Source organism: Sardina pilchardus, chromosome 3 (genome assembly GCF_963854185.1).
Source record: "Sardina pilchardus chromosome 3, fSarPil1.1, whole genome shotgun sequence".
Lineage (NCBI taxonomy): Eukaryota > Metazoa > Chordata > Actinopteri > Clupeiformes > Clupeidae > Sardina > Sardina pilchardus.
Window position 1 is genome coordinate 9,559,328 of NC_084996.1, and position 20,745 is coordinate 9,580,072.

Genomic DNA, 20,745 nt, shown 5'->3' on the forward strand with positions numbered 1-20,745 from the left:
AATACAAATGTATTATGTACGGATGTTTGTATTAATATACAACTCAGTTGTACTTCTGACTGCATTATAAGATTTGGATTAATTTTGGAGGTTCATAGGGCCTATACTCTGCACTCAGTATGAATTCATTTGCAGATAATACAACAACTGTACAGCAGATGTATTGACAAGATGCTCTTAGGGTATAAATTGAGGATGGTGGGGTGGAGTCCATTTTGTAATCTGTAATATGCACCTTACTGCTGGTATAATTCTTCACTTATTTAAGTACTTTTTAATAAGGACAATATGATAACACTGCGTACATTATGATATAATTGTTCTCAGTTGACATGCCACAAGATAACATGCATTATCTCCATATTTGTTATCAGCCTACCTCATTACCCCAAAAAGGCAAAGGATGTACCTGTGATACCAACAAATATCATATTCAATCTCTCAATATAAAATGTATGAGATAATTGTAGGTGAAGGAATCTTTATCTCTTTTGGCCAATAGGAAAAAAGAATATAAGAGTAAGATGAGCCCATCTTTACTAGGGCAATGGTTCATATGCGGACTACAGAGATGACGGAAATGTTGACATAATGTACATGCACCATAACACATAGGGTTATGGAAACAGCAGTATGACTGAACCAATTATGTCCTAACTGTGCACAAAATAAATAATTTCAGATCCCATCAGGTTATCTGACCAGCTCCCGGTTGAGCTAACCCCGCCATCATCAAGAGAAATATTCCTCTATAATAAAGCAGAGCTGCAGTGTATCACCAGAGATACAGAATCAGCTCTGAATGGTACTAAAGTCACATGGACGGTAGGAGGACGAGATCGGAGTGGCAGCGCTACCATTCAAAGAGTCCAACTGGAAAATGGCCTGTCAGGCATGATCAGCAAACTGCAGGTGGATTTGAATGAGTGGTTCTCTGGAGCGGAGATTGAGTGTCGCGTGTCCGATAAGCACAATAAGCAAGTGAAGGGAAGCCCACAGAAAATAATGATCAAAAAAGGTAATGAGACATAATGTCCCTTTCACATTTTTGGAGTTGAATTCTATAGCTGTAGATCATTTCTAAGTTTAGGCCTAGGGTGCAATAAAAGACTTATCTAAACATATTATAGTATTTTGTGATGGTCTTTATCATTGTCATATAACTGTACTGTTGGCCATATGATATAGGACAATATAAACAATAGGATATGTTTTTTTTAACCAGCACAAAAGTATAAAAAGCCCAAGAAGACTTCTTCAACCACTATGGTAGCTTTGCTTCTTGTAAAAAGCAGTCTGACATGCTTGTATCTTCATTTATCAGGTGGAGCAGATCCTGAAATGCTCATCTACACCCTCCCTGAGGCAAAAGACCCAAAGCGTGAATCTGTGGTGTGTGAGGTCAGGGGCTCTTCTCTAGGAGATGTGTACATCATGTGGCAGGTGAATGGAGGACCGTACCAGGAGGGAAAGACCGGCGTTGTGAAACAACAGAATGGCAGCAAGTCGCATGTCAGCATACTGACAGTCAATTCATCCGGTTCAGACTTAACTAAGTTCACCTGCGCGGTCAGGCATAGTGGCATGAAAAACTACACTTCTCCAAAAAAGGAGGATTACTCAAAACGTAAATACCGAGAGTGTCCTGTCTGTGATGATAAGTAATCTCTCAAGCAAACTCATGTGAGCTCTCCAACATGCAATTCTGTTTAAAAAAATCTTAAAAAAAAAAAAGGAAAGAAAAAAAAAACGATGTCGTTGAGTATTGATGAGTATTGATTCACCAATGGGTTGCTTGAGACATTGTATCTGTTTTGTTGGCTGTGTTGTGATAAATGTTGTATTTGTTGATATTATGTCCTTGTCCCCTGTCCAATGCCTGCTCATCATGCTTGCAAGTCTCTGCAATGTCTTTAATTTAGTCGAAAGCACTGCATTGCTTGTTTGTGAGAACTTGTTTCATCGTGACTTTCTGTATTGTCATATCTATGGTGTTGTGTTTTGATAGAAATTGTGAAACGCTTAGTGTCTTTGTCTTCTGTGTGCTGTCTTGTGATTAAAGCATCAAATAAATTCATACCCCTGCATTTTATCACAGCATAAGTTTGTCAAATATACATTTTATATTTCCCTTGTAATGTAAGAATACAGTAAGAGCTGATAACTTTTTTTATACATCTTCCTATACCAAGTAGACAGACACATAATCTAGATAAATCTAGCATACAACTCTACAATCATTGAAACACCGGAAAATATGTGACAACATGCGATAACATACATTTTGAAATTGACATCTGTTACCCAGTACAAAACCAGCATAGGAGTACACTTCTGTTACATTATGCTATATGGTAATACAATATTATGCCCTTCTGACAAAAGAGGTTACAACCACTTGCCAGAGAGTGTATGCTGTTGTGAGTGGCATGAGGATGAGCAGCATCAGTGATGTCTGGTGTTGCCCACAGGTGAGCCTGGGGTGGGAGATGAAGATGTCCTGCTCTGTACGAAGAGTGAGGATGAGGAAGAGGACGAATACAGCAGCATGTGGTCCACCACCACCTCCTTCATATTCCTCTTCCTCTTCTCTCTGGTCTACAGCGCTATCCTCAGTCTTGTCAAGGTATCAGTATAACAGTTGTACCATGGATCACTGGACCTTCTTTTACTAAAATGATATGAGTGTAGAAGACTGCTTGTATTTTCAAATGCGTTGCAATGCTGAAAGATCTGACATTAAGACACTAATGAAGGAGTGCAAGACATCTGAGTGGGGACAATAGGAATAAACAAAAGAATTAACAAAGGCAACATTATCAGCATTGCTAAATGACCTTCAGAATGTTTTGTCTGAATGATGACCACGTCAAAAAGCTCCATATACAGTCTGATTTTTCACATGCTAAATTTCAACTCAAACGAGACTGTTCCAAAAGTTGTATGCACCGCAACGAACTTTGTCCTTTGTGTTTTCAGACTATACATGTGAGTATACATGTGTTTAATAGCTGGCACAATTTCATGCGAATATTTTGTACGAGAAATCGGACTGTGTGCAGGCCTTTAGTTGTCTTCTGCCATTACTACTACTGTACATGATAGAGATTCTCAACTAGTGTTTTCCCTTTACTTCCAGGTGAAGCACTGACAACAATGAACAGAAGAGAGGGGAATCAGTGGCAAGTCATCATATTTTTGTGCAGCTTGTATCTCTATAGATTGTCTACAAATGTTGTTATCTAAATCTCTGTCCACATTGTACTTCTCAGTTCTAAATTGTAATTTATGGGCAAGTCATTTCTGTGAAGTTGTATTTGCATTACAGAAATGTTTCCATTTTTGTTTTTTGTTTTTTATCACATTTTGTTCTTATCACTGAATGAACAAAGAAAAAGATTAATCACTGATTAGTTTTATACTTGATTGTTTTATCAACGTTTGTTTCAGCTTAATTGAAAATAGAGGAGTCTTGCACATATATATAGATAGAGCTTAACTGCAATACTTTTTTAACAAATAAAAAATATTGTGCTACACAGGCTGTTCAATTCTATTGCATGATTTTAAATGTTACATGCCAAATACAAATGTTAAACGCACAAAGTATTCGAAAGCAAATTATGGCTATTTCTAGACCAGCTAATCCCAGAGGGTTGATTTGTTCTTTCAGTTCTACAGAAAGAAACGTATTTCACCTTGCTCTTCCCCTTTCTGAATTCCTCAAAAGTGTCACACCTGCAGCACTTGGGCTGCAAAACAACTCTGAGAGACTCGAGAGAATTCTTTAGCACGCACACTTCCTCTCTGCCGCATGATAAACACTGCATGGCATATTGTGAGATACGTTAGATTAAGAACAACATGTATCAGCATCACAATTATATTGTAAGTCCTTGTTTAGTTTAGCTAAGTTCTTGTCGAGCTCATTCTGACTCTGCTTTGCATGTTGTCCATGCATCAGTGCTAGTGTCCCAGAGGGCTCTGTGAAGGCTTTTGAGGACATTCAAATGTGTCACAACCGAAATTCCGTTGAGGTGTGGACATGAAATGCTTTTTGCATGAACTTCTCTCTCTCTTTTTTTTCCTCTCTCTTTCACACACACATACATACACACACACACACACACACACATATTTGCATCTTGAATATAAGTTTACGATAGAAAAGACAGAAGGTCAATCAAGAAGATGGCGAAAGAAGCAATGCCAAAGTGTGAAATATTGATGAAAACAACTGATCCAGATTCAGAGACATCTCATCTAAGCATCTGAGGAGAAATTATTGCGAGCAGGAAACATGTCTTAGGGATGTCAAGCATCATTCCAGTTGTGTCATCATTCTAGTCATCACAATTTTCCACAAGTCTTTCAAGTTAATAAGGTAGCAAGTAATAAAGTGTTGAACCACAGTTAAAGCTTTGTCTTAGAATAGGGAATTGGTCTAGCAGCTGGAGAATCATATCACACCGCACAAACTTAGACAATAAGAAGCATGTTTACAAAGTGACTTTGGGTTGGTTAGGATGTGATTGATATGCACATTTGTTTTCTATTGGAGTTTAGCCATAAAATGGCTGACGCTACTGTATGATGAAGGAGCTGAAAATCTATGTGCAGTGGGTTGCTACTGTCTCACAGAATGGATTCTGCTTGCTGTAACAACGGTCTCTTCTGAGTTGAGTTCAAATGATACAGCTACAGACATGGGTCACATTTTTAGATAATCTTGTTGATTCACTGAAGCACATAATCAGATAAAAGAAAAGGTAAAAAAATTGAGTCATCAAATATCTCAAGAATTCTGACTTCTGAAGTGATGGAGTCACATTCCATTTCAAAGCCTGGGCTACACCAGATCGCAAGTGAAGCGTTCCATTCACGCGCATAATAAAGCTAGAGCATTTGTTTTTTTAGCGTGCGTCGCCGCTATCACGTTTGGTGCAGTGCCATATAGATACATATGTATCTATATGGCTCTGGTTTGGTGTAGCCAGTTACATGGATTGCGATGGAATCTAATTGTTGCAGGAGACGCTCTGGAAATGGAACGCTTCATTTACATGCCCACTGACTGGTGTTCCCTGTAAGAGAGCTTCATGACATCATCTTACAGAACAGTTTGTAACAGAACAACATGATATTTCTTCATCCTTCTTTTTTTAACCTTTATTTAGCCAGGATTGTCCCAAGAGCGTCTCTTCTGCCAGGGAGTTGTTATAGCTGTTATATCTATGCACACTTCACAATGTGATGGTTATTGTCTGCAATGGGTATAACTCACTGCAGCAGTCATCTGTGTAGGCAAAGAGGATGAGAGAGGCCTGTGCCATACAAAACATTTGTGATGTTCGTTCCACAGACCTATGATAAATCCAGTTATCCTTTTTTCAGTGCACTCTTATCAAAACATTTCCAATATTTTGTTGCAAACATTACAGTAAACAACCTGAGCTTTCGCATGAAATAGAGCCTTCTGGTCCTTCTTGTACGGCCTCAAGTTCAAGTAGTTTGTTGTCATCTACTCATGGACATGTATGTTGTACCTCTAATCCAGTTTATTGTCTATGTGGACACCCACGTATTTGTAGTTCTCCACAACCTCTATTTCCTCACCCAGTATTAAGATGGTATTTACCTCAGGCCTGGGCCTCCTGAAGTCCATTTAACTTATCTTACCCACATTCAACACAAGGTGGCTGTTCCTACACCATGTCACAAAGTGGCCCACCAGTTGTCTGTACTCCTAACCATCACTGACACATCCCACAACTGCAGAATCATCTGAGAACTTCTGCAGGTGACATTACTCAGAGATTACTCATGTGGGATAGCTGGTGTAAGATGGTCATGCTGGTGACCAGCCTTCCAAGCTTCACATTGTTGGTGTAAGATGGTCATGCTGGTTTGCTAGAATGACCAACATAAGCTCACATGGCCAGTTAAACCAGCAATGTAAGATCAGCAACACCAGCTAAAATGACCAGCTTGAGGTGCCAAGACAATCAAAACCAGCTGAATTGCCATCGTAAACTGGGTAAACAAGCTGAAGGTATGTTTTTGCAAGAGTTTTGCAGGTCTAGCTGGTCAACTATCATAGGTTGGTCAAATAAACCAGCAAACCACCTTAGGCTGTTTTTTTTTCAGCAGGTGAATGTGCTTATATGGGCTGATATATTTTGTCCATGGGTGTATGATTTCATTAAGGTAAGGATACTTTTGATTTTAGTGTTTAAGCAATTGTAAAAAAAAAAAAAAAAAAAAAAACATAGAGCTATGCTGTTCAAAGTCACCTAGTACTACGGAAGGAAAAAAACAGGAAAAACGGGATGTATGCTATTTCTTTACAATTAAAGTTAACAATTAGAGTTCAACGTGCAGTGCTGTCTGGTAAGGGTCATGCTCATGTTGCACAGCACTTGTAATGTCTAAATGAGTCTAACATTATGCCCCCATAGCATAGCCTGCTTGCTGTGCTAGCCACAGGCAGGATAACTGTAGCACAGATGTTTTAGTTTGTTTGTTTTTTGTTTGTTTGTTTGTTTTGTCTTTATTTTATTTTCCATTAATAATACAGACATGGTAATGTGAGACTAGTTGTTATTGGTGGTGGGTTTATTAAAATGTGTATGAATGCAGCCTGCCACTCTCACACACTGACACACACACAGACGTACCAGTGGTGTGACAATATCTTGACTGAGGTTCAGATGATTTCAGCACCTTGGAGAGCTCCCGACTAGATCCCTCATAACAGTAGAGGTATGACTTCTGCTTACCCAGAGTCATTTTTCAGAAAAGTAAATCAATTAAATAATCAATAGGCCTATAATCACAAATCTGCTGAGTCACACAATGACACCTTATTCAAACAGCATTTTTTATCCTGACAAGGGACAGTGATGCTGCTCAAAGAGGCTATTCATTCCATGCTAAGCTTTCGGTTACTTCTCACTTGCGCCATTCACAATGTGTGATGACATCCTGAATATTGTTTACCTTTTGTAATATGTTTCGTCTCAGGTAGAGAATCAAAGATCTAAGAATCTAAGAAGCGTGTACAAATATGTTAATTTGGACATAGTAGCATGTTTCTCGACGGATTGGGGTTAACTCTATAGGGCCTGCTGTCTACTCCCACCTCAGCTTGCTAGCCTACTGTATATGATTACCGCAGGGAGGTTAGTGTTTGTTTTCTTTTTAGTCGAAGACCTAGCCAAATATATTACTGTGACGGCTACTTCGATATTTGGGGGAAAGGAACTCAAGTGACAGTGTCTTCTGGTGAGTAACTAATCACTTAATATTCGGTCATAACAAACCCATTAGATGTTTCTGACCATTACCGCTGTTAGTGGGTTTATACATGCTGTAGTTAATATTCTGTACGAAGATACAGCTAGTTGGCTCACTGTGACAACTACTTTGACTACTGGGGGAAAGGAACTCGTGACAGTGTCTTCTGAGTATCTAATCACTTAATATTCGATAACAAACCGATTAGAGGTTCCCGACCATTAGCGCAGTTAGTGGGTGTGTTCGAATAGTGCATTTTCTGTACGAAGACACAATTAGTTCTGCCACTGTGATTACTACTTTGATTACTGGGGGAAAGGAACTCAAGTGACAGTTTCCTCAGGTACAGTAGATGCTACTTTTGTTGTTGTTGTTGTTTGATTGATTGTTTGTTTCTTTGTTTGTTTCATGCAAAAACGAGCTTACTCGTGATGTAATAAAGATGTAGCCTAATTTAGGAGTAGGCTAGTCCATGGGAAATGTGAAACGTTTAACCATTACACATGTAGCCTAAGAGAGAGCAGAAATTAAAGCAGCCTACGATGAAAATTTGGACAGCTGTAAATGTGTTTTAAGCTTTCATAGAACTGATTTCATTAAGATCATGAGATTGTGTACAGGGAATGTAGATTAGTTTACCACTGTGACGGTGCATTTGACTACTGGGGGAAAGGCACAACAGTTACGGTTTCATCTGGTAAGTTAAGTGAAAATATAGCCTAACTGCGTTGTTTTTTATTTTGTTATTTTTGTTTGTTTTTATTTGTTTTTTTTTTTTTGTTTTTTTTTTTGCTGATGTCAATGAACGAAATTATTATAGCCTACTGATATTGCTAAAATGACTAACCCAAGACAACAACTTGCAATTTGACAGTCATTATTATACATGGCCGTGTCAACTCCATTCGATTTGATATTAGGCTCTAGAAGATGGAATACTGTACATTTTTTGCTATACAGGCATCCAATTAGACATCAACAAAAATATAGTAAGCCTAGCCTATTTCTCCGATGCACGTGTACTGGTGATATTCTACCTGCGTGACTACCGTTTTGACAGTCTCTTCAGGGTCATGTTAGGCAGGCGTTAAACTAGCCTAGACCTACATGGTCTGTTTTCTTTTCAATTAAGATAAATATTTAGTAAGCAAACCAAGCATGGTTTTAATTATGGTCCTATGACATTTGCGGCAAACTGTGAGTTTAATATTTTGAATAGGCCACCATAATAACAGGAGCCTGGTTTGACTAATTCTATGGTTATTGAACATCTAAAGCAGTAGTGTGTTTGAAAGAACACTCGATAATCAATTTAGCTTCAGCCAATAGTTCCCATAAAGTATGAGTCTAAAAAGTCAAAGTTTTTGCATGGCTAATGAGTCAAAAATGCGCACTGTGACAACGCGTTTGACTACTGGGGAAAAGGAACCATGGTCACTGTTTCATCCGGTAAGAACAGTGAATTGTATTTTTCTATTGTAGCCTTCAGCTTGATGTATATGCTAGGCCTACGGAACATGCTGTCTTAGACAATCAAATCGCAATATGAAGTAAAACTCGGAGTAAATGAACGCTGCTGTATTGAGACAGTGATGTTCGCCTAATTCCATGATATATTGATTATAGAAGCAGTTGCGTGTTTGATAGGAATCCATTATCTATTCTGCACCAGTCTATATAAAGTATGGATCTAAAAGCGGTGACATCTACTCGTCTTACATTTTTGCACGATAAATCGCCAAAAATTCTCACTGTGACTACGCTTTTGACTACTGGGGGAAAGGAACCCTGGTCACGGTTTCATCTGGTAAGAACAGAGAATTCCATTTTGCATTTGCTATTAATGTTTGATGCAGCGAAAATATATCAACTATACAGAATGTGCAAATTGCAATATGAACTAAAACTCGTAGGAAATTAACGATGATGTACTGAGACAGTGAATGTTCGGTGGGCTATTTGTCTTGCATGGTTGTTCTAATAAGTGCTGTGCAACTGGGCTTTTGATTACTGGGGCAAAGGCACTCTGGTTACTGTCACAACGGGTAAGTGGCATGTCCGTATGAAGAAAAAAAAACTAGCAACGGTCAGTTATTGATTTCTATGCATTTTCTGGGGTTTTTTTTTATGTTTGTTTGTTATAAGGAGCCTCATCGGTGCCGACGTCCATCTTCGCACTGTCACAATGTGGATCTGACGGTGGATTCGTCACTCTGGGTTGCGTTATGTCCGGATTCTTGCCAGCCGACTCACAGAAGTTTAAATGGAAAGGCCCAAGTGGACAAGACCTTACTGACTTCATACAATACCCAGACATTCCCAAGGATGGAAAGTACTCCAAGATGAGCCAGATTCGCGTACAGGCAGCAGACTGGGAAGCAAAGAAAACTTTCACCTGTGAAGTGGACGGCGCCGCCGCCAAGACGCCTGGAGTAACTACGGCTGGTGTAAAAAAGCTAGGTAAGGATTATGTTTACTGCAGCAGATGTTACAAAATGGGTTAGACTTGTGATTGATTACAATATCGTCTGAAAAATACTCATTTGCTTAGTAATGAATTTTATGTAGACCTATGTAATATATATTATGTACAGATCACTTAGCACTGCGCACCTACATGTGTTTTAAATGTAGCCTATATTTCCATGTAGCTCTCCCTCTCAAATGAATAGGCCTACTAATCTTTTGACGCATTGGTAAAATTGGGGTTGTGAATAGACCTCATTTGTACCTCCGACTGAAAAAAAAGATTTGGATTCATTTTGGAGGTTCATACTCTCTACTCAGTATGAACTCAGTACGAACTCATTAGGATAAAATGCAAATGGTGGTGTGGCATCCGTTATGTAATCTGTAATATGTAAGCGCCTTGTCATTTTTCACGTACTTAAGTACTTTTTAATAAGGACAATAATAACACTCTGTGTGCATATTATGGTATTTAACTGTTCTCAGTTGACATGCCACAAAATAAGATTCAGTGTATTTAGTTAGTATAACCTACCTCATTACTTCTAAATATCAATTAACTCTGATACCAACACATTTCTTAATATACCAATATAAAACATATGAGATAATGGTGAAGGAATCTCCTTTTTCTTTTTTCCCTGTCATTAAATGAGCATCCTAAAAATAAAAACAGAATATGAAAGTAAGATGAGCCCATCTTTACAAATGTAAATATGGTATTATTAAAGTAGGGCAATGGTTTATAACTTTATGTGCAGACTACAGAGACCACAAACAATGTTGTAATAATACAGAGTTATGAAACAACAGCATGACTATAGCACTGGGATGCTCATTCTACCATTAGTTCTGGCTCCTGGCGCTAAGCTGTAGATAGCTAATAAGCAAGACCAATATGCTGAGCAAGTGTTGCTCTTCCTTATTCAGTGTTTTAGACTGCCTTCTGAAATGGAAATGGATGTAATCTACATGTGGCGAGGTATATGCGTCATGGCCTGAGATGTCCAAACTCTTGCTTGCTTAAAGTGCACAATTTCTCTTTGTTTTTGTCCATACTGCTATTTATCTCTACATCCTTCACGACCCATTTAGGGAAAGTATTTGTATTTTTATACTTATTTTATATTATTTATATATATATATATATATATATATATATATATATATATATATATATATTTAACAGTCATCTCAGTATCCAGGTGGATATGTGTGTATGAATGATGTATGATATTGTCTGGATCTTGGAGAAACACTTTTTCGTTGTGTTTTTTTTTACCTTGGTAATGAACAGAATGAAAATAAATCTAATCTGAATCTGAATCTGATTTGAATTAAGCAATAAGCCCCAAGAAGCAGTAGGTTCCACTGATTTAGCATTTTACTACATATTCTGCTAATCATAATCAAGGACTAGAATGATCCGTTTTAGAAACGGCAATTTCATCTATTTACTTGGAAGTTTCTATTTATGCTACGGAATGAGAAGCAGCATAGTGATACATTAAATATAGTATTACATGGACATGTACTATTGTTACTGAGATCTTGTGTAATCTAATGAGAACAGTTCATATTCATTCTCCTTTGCTCTTATTCTCTCCATCTACTCCTCTGCAGAGCTGCCTTTGACTACACTGACTGTAGTGCCACAGAGTCCTGTGTTCACTGGAGAGACGGTCACTCTGACGTGTGTGATAGAGTCTCTCAGTGGCTGGACATATAAGTGGTATAAGGGCTCCAGCAGCGTTCTAGTGTCAAAGGTAAACACCTACACCATCAGTGGAGCTGCTGAGTCTCATAAGGGCCAGTACTGGTGTCAGGGGGAGAGCACAGGCAGACCCTCAACATCACAACCAAGTGGGAATACAACTCTTGATGTCAAAGGTATATATGTGTGTGTGTGTGTGTGTGTGTGTGTGTGTGTGTGTGTTATATTTTCCTTCAGCCAGTGGTTGGTTGAGAATTCAAACAATTCAAACAAAGGACTCTCATAGAAGCAAAGGCCTCCAAGGCATGACAAAGTCTGGCTTGCCTGTTGTGCTCTGTAGACTTAAGTGTTCTGTGAGACTCTTCTGTTTGACTGCTGTCTTAGATACACCAGTTTACTTAATTACGTAACCAACAAATATCCCAATATATCAATATAAAACATATGAGATAATGGTGAAGGAATCTCCTTTTTCTTTTTTTCCCTGTCATTATATGAGCATCCTAAAAATAAAAACAGAATATAAGAGTAAGATGAGCCCATCTTTACAAATGTAAATACGGTATTATTACAGTAGGGCAATGGTTTATAGCTTTATATGCGGACTATAGAGACCACAAAAATGTTGGCAACATGTACAATACACCTGCACCATAATACATAGAGTTATGAAACAACAGCATGACTATAGCACTGGGATGCTCATTCTACCATTAGTTCTGGCTCCTGGCGCTAAGCTGTAGATAGCTAATAAGCAAGACCAATATGCTGAGTAAGTGTTGCTCTTCCTTATTCAGTGTTTTAGACTGCCTTCTGAAATGGATGTAATCTACATGTGGCGAGGTATGCGTCATGGCCTGAGATGTCCAAACTCTTGCTTGCTTAAAGTGCACAATTTCTCTTTGTTTTTGTCCATACTGCTATTTATCTCTACATCCTTCACGACCCATTTAGGGGAAGTATTTGTATTTTTATACTTATTTTATATTATATATATATATATATATATATATATATATATATATATATATTTAACAGTCATCTCAGTATCCAGGTGGATATGTGTGTATGAATGATGTATGATATTGTCTGGATCTTGGAGAAACACTTTTTCGTTGTGTTTTTTTTTACCTTGGTAATGAACAGAATGAAAATAAATCTAATCTGAATCTGAATCTGATTTGAATTAAGCAATAAGCCCCAAGAAGCAGTAGGTTCCACTGATTTAGCATTTTACTACATATTCTGCTAATCATAATCAAGGACTAGAATGATCCGTTTTAGAAACGGCAATTTCATCTATTTACTTGGAAGTTTCTATTTATGCTACGGAATGAGAAGCAGCATAGTGATACATTAAATATAGTATTACATGGACATGTACTATTGTTACTGAGGTCTTGTGTAATCTAATGAGAACAGTTCATATTCATTCTCCTTTGCTCTTATTCTCTCCATCTACTCCTCTGCAGAGCTGCCTTTGACTACACTGACTGTAGTGCCACAGAGTCCTGTGTTCACTGGAGAGACGGTCACTCTGACGTGTGTGATAGAGTCTCTCAGTGGCTGGACATATAAGTGGTATAAGGGCTCCAGCAGCGTTCTAGTGTCAAAGGTAAACACCTACACCATCAGTGGAGCTGCTGAGTCTCATAAGGGCCAGTACTGGTGTCAGGGGGAGAGGACAGGCAGACCCTCAACATCACAACCAAGTGGGAATACAACTCTTGATGTCAAAGGTATATATGTGTGTGTGTGTGTGTGTGTGTGTGTGTGTGTGTGTGTGTGTGTGTGTGTGTGTGTGTGTGTGTGTGTTATATTTTCCTTCAGCCAGTGGTTGGTTGAGAATTCAAACAATTCAAACAAAGGACTCTCATAGAAGCAAAGGCCTCCAAGGCATGACAAAGTCTGGCTTGCCTGTTGTGCTCTGTAGACTTAAGTGTTCTGTGAGACTCTTCTGTTTGACTGCTGTCTTAGATACACCAGTTTACTTAATTACGTAACCAACAAATATCCCAATATATCAATATAAAACATATGAGATAATGGTGAAGGAATCTCCTTTTTCTTTTTTTCCCTGTCATTATATGAGCATCCTAAAAATAAAAACAGAATATAAGAGTAAGATGAGCCCATCTTTACAAATGTAAATACGGTATTATTACAGTAGGGCAATGGTTTATAGCTTTATATGCGGACTATAGAGACCACAAAAATGTTGGCAACATGTACAATACACCTGCACCATAATACATAGAGTTATGAAACAACAGCATGACTATAGCACTGGGATGCTCATTCTACCATTAGTTCTGGCTCCTGGCGCTAAGCTGTAGATAGCTAATAAGCAAGACCAATATGCTGAGTAAGTGTTGCTCTTCCTTATTCAGTGTTTTAGACTGCCTTCTGAAATGGATGTAATCTACATGTGGCGAGGTATGCGTCATGGCCTGAGATGTCCAAACTCTTGCTTGCTTAAAGTGCACAATTTCTCTTTGTTTTTGTCCATACTGCTATTTATCTCTACATCCTTCACGACCCATTTAGGGGAAGTATTTGTATTTTTATACTTATTTTATATTATTTATATATATATATATATATATATATATATATATATATATATATATATATATATATTTAACAGTCATCTCAGTATCCAGGTGGATATGTGTGTATGAATGATGTATGATATTGTCTGGATCTTGGAGAAACACTTTTTCGTTGTGTTTTTTTTTACCTTGGTAATGAACAGAATGAAAATAAATCTAATCTGAATCTGATTTGAATTAAGCAATAAGCCCCAAGAAGCAGTAGGTTCCACTGATTTAGCATTTTACTACATATTCTGCTAATCATAATCAAGGACTAGAATGATCCGTTTTAGAAACGGCAATTTCATCTATTTACTTGGAAGTTTCTATTTATGCTACGGAATGAGAAGCAGCATAGTGATACATTAAATATAGTATTACATGGACATGTACTATTGTTACTGAGGTCTTGTGTAATCTAATGAGAACAGTTCATATTCATTCTCCTTTGCTCTTATTCTCTCCATCTACTCCTCTGCAGAGCTGCCTTTGACTACACTGACTGTAGTGCCACAGAGTCCTGTGTTCACTGGAGAGACGGTCACTCTGACGTGTGTGATAGAGTCTCTCAGTGGCTGGACATATAAGTGGTATAAGGGCTCCAGCAGCGTTCTAGTGTCAAAGGTAAACACCTACACCATCAGTGGAGCTGCTGAGTCTCATAAGGGCCAGTACTGGTGTCAGGGGGAGAGGACAGGCAGACCCTCAACATCACAACCAAGTGGGAAAACAACTCTTGATGTCAAAGGTATATATGTGTGTGTGTGTGTGTGTGTGTGTGTGTGTGTGTGTGTGTGTGTGTGTGTGTGTGTCATGTAATACAAATGTATTATGTACAGATGTTTGTATAAATATACAACTCAGTTGTACTTCTGACTGCATTATAAGATTTGGATTCATTTTGGAGGTTCATAAGGCCTACTCTGCACTCAGTATGAATTCGTTTGCAGATAATACAACAACTGTACAGCAGATGTATTGACAAGATGCTCTTAGGGTATAAATTGAGGATGGTGGTGTGGAGTCCATTTTGTAATCTGTAATATGCACCTTACTGCTGGTATATTTTTTCACTTATTTAAGAGTCATTGCATGAGAAAACCAGGCAGAGGTGGGAAGATGGGGGTCGGCCAAATCGGCTCATACTTTGTATATGTGATAAATATGTGGAACTATGAACAGCCATATACTTAAAACCCTCCAGCTGTTTTTTGTTATGGAGTTCTGGGACCCCTCTCAGAGACCCTCAAAAATTCATGGCTGAAAATGAAATTGCCATTTCTACCCTGATTATCCTGATAAAGATATGAACCTAAGCTTTATATGTCCATAGAGCCTAGGTAGCACAGTTTTAAAGACCAAAAGGTGCACCTAGGGGTTATCTACACCACTGAAAGCAGAATTTTCCTCCCTCTAAATTTTGTTCATTTTTAAGAAGCATTATCTCGTATTCGCAGTGGCTTCAGAACAAAAAAGAGTTCGAGGGTTTTAAGTATATGGCTGTTCATACTTATCACATATACAAAGTAAGAGCCGATTTGGCCGACCCTCATCTTCCTACCTCCAGCTGGTTTTGCCTGGTTTTCTCGTGCAATGACTCTTAAGTACTTTTTAATAAGGACAATATGATAGCACTGTGTATATTATGATATAATTGTTCTCAGTTGACATTCCACAAGATAACATTCATTGTCTCCATATTTTGTTATCAGCCTACCTCATTACCCCAAAAAGGCAAATGATGTACCTGTGATACCAACAAATATCATATTCAATCTCTCAATATAAAATATATGAGATAATTGTAGGTGAAGGAATCTTTATCTCTTTTGGCCAATAGGAAAAAAGAATATAAGAGTAAGATGAGCCCATCTTTACTAGGCCAATGGTTCATATGCGGACTACAGAGATGACGGAAATGTTGACATAATGTACATGCACCATAACACATAGGGTTATGGAAACAGCAGTATGACTGAACCAATTACAGTATGTCCTAACTGTGCACAAAATTAATAATTTCAGATCCCATCAGGTTGTCAGACCAGCTCCCGGTGGAGCTAACCCCGCCATCATCAAGAGAAATATTCCTCTATAGAAAAGCAGAGTTGCAGTGTATCACCAGAGATACAGAATCAGCTCTGAATGGTACTAAAGTCACATGGACGGTAGGAGGACGAGATCGGAGTGGCAGCGCTAAAGTACAAAGAGTCAAACTGGAAAATGGCCTGTCAGGCATGATCAGCAAACTACAGGTGGATTTGAATGAGTGGTTCTCTGGAGCGGAGATTGAGTGCCGCGTGTCCGATAAGCACAATAAGCAAGTGAAGGGAAGCCCACAGAAAATAATGATCAAAAAAGGTAATGAGACATAATGTCCTTTTTACATTTTTGGAGTTAAATTCTATAGCTATAGATCATTTCTAAGTTTAGGCCTAGGGTACAATAAAAGACTTATCTAAACATATAGTATTTTGTGATGGCCTTTATCATTGTCATATAACTGTACTGTTGGCCATATGTTATAGGACAATATAAACAATAGGATATGTTTTTTTCTTAACCAGCACAAAAGTATAAAAAGCCCAAAAAGACTTCATCGACCACTATGGTAGCTTTGCTTCTTGTAAACAGCAGGCTGACATCAGCGCTTGTATCTTCATTTATCAGGTGGTGCAGATCCTGAAGTGCTCATCTACACCCTCCCTGAGGCAAGAGACCCAAACCATGAATCTGTGGTGTGTGAGGTCAGGGGCTCTTCTCTAGGAGATGTGTACATCATGTGGCAGGTGAATGGAGGACCGTACCAGGAGGGAAAGACCGGCGTTGTGAAACAACAGAATGGCAGCAAGTCGCATGTCAGCATACTGACAGTCAATTCATCCGGTTCAGACTTAACTAAGTTCACCTGCGCGGTCAGGCATAGTGGCATGAAAAACTACACTTCTCCAAAAATGGCGGATTACTCAAAACGTAAATACCCAGAGTGTCCTGTCTGTGATGATAAGTAATCTCTCAAGCAAACTCATGTGAGCTCTCCAACATGCTATTCTGTTTTAAAAAAAAAACAGATGTCGTTGAGTATTGATGAGTATTGATTCACCAATGGGTTGCTTGAGACATTGTATCTGTTTTGTTGGCTGTGTTGTGATAAATGTTGTATTTGTTGATATTATGTTCTTGTCCCCTGTCCAATGCCTGCTCATCATGCTTGCAAGTCTCTGTAATGTCTTTAATTTAGTCGAAAGCACTGCATTGCTTGTTTGTGAGAACTTGTTTCATCGTGACTTTCTGTATTGTCATATCTATGGTGTTGTGTTTTGATAGAAATTGTGAAACGCTTAGTGTCTTTGTCTTCTGTGTGCTGTCTTGTGATTAAAGCATCAAATAAATTCATACCACTGCATTTTATCACAGCAGAAGTTTGTCAAATATACAGTAGCATGACATATTATATTTCCCTTGTAATGTAAGAATACAGTAAGAGCTGATAACTTTTTTTTTTTTACATCTTCCTATACCAAGTAGACAGACACATAATCTAGATAAATCTAGCATACAACTCTACAGTCATTGAAACACCGGAAAATATGTGACAACATGCGATAACATACATTTTGAAATTGACATCTGTTACCCAGTACAAAACCAGCATAGGAGTACACTTCTGTTACATTATGCTATATGGTAATACCATAGTATGCCATTCTGACAAAAGAGATTACAACCACCTGCCAGAGAGTGTATGCTGTTGTGAGTGGCATGAGGATGAGCAGCATCAGTGATGTCTGGTGTTGCCCACAGGTGAGCCTGGGGTGGGAGATGAAGATGTCCTGCTCTGTACAAAGAGTGAGGATGAGGAGGAGGACGAATACAGCAGCATGTGGTCCACCACCACCTCCTTCATATTCCTCTTCCTCTTCTCTCTGGTCTACAGCGCTATCCTCAGTCTTGTCAAGGTATCAGTATAACAGTTGTACCATGGATCACTGGACCTTCTTTTACTAAAATGATATGAGTGTAGAAGACTGCTTGTATTTTCAAATGTGTTGCAGTGCTGAAAGATCTGACATTAAGACACTAATGAAGGAATGTAAGAAATGTGAGTGGGGACAATAGGAATAAACATAAGAATTAATAAAGGCAACATTATCAGCATTGCTAAATGACCTTCAGAATGTTTTGTCCGAAAGATGACCATGTCAAAAGGATCAGGCTACAGTATTAAGCTCCATGTACAGTCTGATTTTTCACATGCTAAATGTCACATCAAACGATACTATTCCGAAAGTTGTTTTCACCACAACGAACGTTGTCCTCAGTGTTTTCAGACCATACATGTGAGTAAACATGTGTTTATATACTAATAGCTGCCATAATTCCGTGCAAATATTTTTTCCGAAAAATCGGAGTTGTGTGTGCAGGCCTTTAGTTGTCTTCTGCCATTACTACTGCATGATAGAGATTCTCAAGTAGTGTTTCCCCCTTTACTTCCAGGTGAAACACTGACAACAATGAACAGGAGAGAGGGGAAACAGTGGCAAGTCATCATATTTTTGTGCAGTTTGTATTTCTATAAATTGTCTACAATGTTGTTATCTAAATCTCTGTCCAAATTGTACTTTTCAGATCTAAATTGTAATTTATGGGCCAGTAATTTCTGTGAAGTTGTATTTGCATTACAGAAATGTTTCCATTTTTGTTTTTATCACATTTTGTTCTTATCACTGACTGAACAAAGAAAAGATTAATCACTGATTAGTTTTATGCTTGATTGTTTTATCAGCGTTTGTTTCAGGTTAATTGAAAATAGAGGAGTCTTGTCTTGCACATATGTATAGATAGAGCTTACCTGCAATACTTTTCCAACAAATAAAAAATATTGTGCTGGTGCTACACATGCTGTTAAATTCTGTTGCATGATTTTAAATGTTACATGCCAAATAAAAATGTTAAACGTAAATGTAAAACGCACAAAGTATTCGAAAGCAAATTATGGCTATTTCTAGACCAGCTAATCCCAGAGGGTTGATTTGTTCTTTCAGTTGTACAGAAATAAACGTATTTCAACTTGCTCTTCCCCTTTCTGAATTCCTCAAAAGTGTCACACCTGCAGCACTTGGGCTGAAAACAACTCTGAGAGACTCAAGAGAATTCTTTAGCATGCACACTTCCTCTCTGCCGCATGATAAACACTGCATGGCATATTGTGAGATACGATAAATTAAGAACAACATGTAGCAGCATCACAATTAACGTCCATGATTAAAAATGATGCTAAGGCATTTCATGTTCAATCTACTTTTCTTTCTTTCTTTTCTCTGTTTCATACTTTCTTAGATAGATAGAGAAATCGATAAATAGATAGATGCATATAGTGCAGATGTATACACAGGTATACACACATACTGACATACTGGGGTGCGTTTCCCGTACAACTACGTAGGTTAGCTTTCTACCAACATGGTACGATGCATCGTTCAACTAACCAACATCCAAGTTACGACTGTTTCCCAAAACTGCTCTACCAACATAGTACTTTGTTAGTTTGAACCAAGTTGGTTGCTACCAACATAGTTCGGACTACAATAGTAGCAGATGTTTACGGAGCGTGTCGGGTCCTGTCGGCTAGAGCCGAACGCATGAAGTCTAAATTGTAGGCCAACATTGCCTGACATAAGTTATGATTTCTGTAGCCTACACTCCTGGGCCCAGCCTTATGATAGGCCTATCATAAATAATAATCATTAAAATAATTTGCAGGCTATTATAAGAGCTAGTATTTTTAATAGGCCTATGCTATGTTTTCATTATTATTATGGATGATGAAGATAATTAATAATCGCCTATAGTCATGGGCTAAAATGAATAATAATAATAACCCCAGCGTGTATCTTATTTAAAGTAGGCTAGCTTAGGTTAGGCTACTTAATCAGTGAAGCCTTCAAATCGCCAAACCGATGAAATGTAAACAAATAAGTTACGCATTTATTGAACACACCGAATACATTGGGGTATAACTCATTAGCCGATTGCTCGGCAATAAGTTCCATACGGTGGCGTAAATGGGTAGACACTTGCACTACGTAATTCATGGTCACGGGTTCAATCCTGGACATTGCTCACTGCTAAATGATATTGGAATTTAGATTTTCATTCAATAATTAAAAAGGTCTATTGATTGCAAACTATAGTCCTGGTGTTAACTAATAATTGGAGCCCTAATCATATGCTTACTACCTACCTTATAGGCCAACATGAGCCTAGGTCTGTTGTCCAGGGCCTAGGTTAAATTAAAACAATTTCATTATGTTCTATTAAAACTGCCATGGTTGGATTAGATTAGATTCAATTCAATTTTATTGTCGTTGAGCCGAGCACAAGTACAAAGACAACCAAATGCAGTTTGCATCTAACCAGAAGTGGGGGAAAAAGCAGAAAATATAATGTCATAGACAAAGTGTAGGTGGTGCATAGACAGAACAAGACATATAGTGCAGTGTAGACAGTATATAGTTGGTTTACAGAAGGTGGATTAGACTAATATAAAAGAAAATAATATGTGCAGTGTATTAGCAGTAGAGCAGAATAAATATAGTAGAATGTTGAGCATGTGATCACACACAAGTATTTTAAATGAACAGACACAATGTTGTATGATTATTATTCATT

At 38.1% G+C, this 20,745-nt stretch overlaps 2 protein-coding genes and 1 gene segment (V, D, J or C); all 3 read left to right on the forward strand.

Moving 5' to 3' along the window:
• The window catches only part of LOC134076577 (Ig mu chain C region membrane-bound form-like), a 125,001-nt gene extending 121,437 nt beyond the window's left edge, over nucleotides 1-3,564 (forward strand). The window contains 4 exon segments of the C gene segment in view: nucleotides 683-1,018; nucleotides 1,325-1,627; nucleotides 2,472-2,626; nucleotides 3,140-3,564. Of these exon segments, the coding sequence occupies nucleotides 683-1,018; nucleotides 1,325-1,627; nucleotides 2,472-2,626; nucleotides 3,140-3,151 (806 nt within the window).
• LOC134076573 (immunoglobulin gamma-1 heavy chain-like) overlaps nucleotides 1-20,745 on the forward strand; it is a 77,162-nt gene that overhangs the window by 35,580 nt on the left and 20,837 nt on the right. The window lies entirely within an intron of this gene.
• Nucleotides 8,700-19,147, forward strand: LOC134076574 (sialoadhesin-like). The gene is made up of 9 exons (XM_062531697.1): nucleotides 8,700-8,745; nucleotides 9,442-9,756; nucleotides 11,389-11,655; nucleotides 12,952-13,218; nucleotides 14,555-14,821; nucleotides 16,099-16,434; nucleotides 16,744-17,046; nucleotides 17,878-18,032; nucleotides 18,571-19,147. Exons 1-9 carry the CDS (start codon nucleotides 8,727-8,729, stop codon nucleotides 18,580-18,582), a joined length of 1,941 nt encoding a protein of 646 aa, XP_062387681.1. The 5' UTR covers nucleotides 8,700-8,726; the 3' UTR covers nucleotides 18,583-19,147.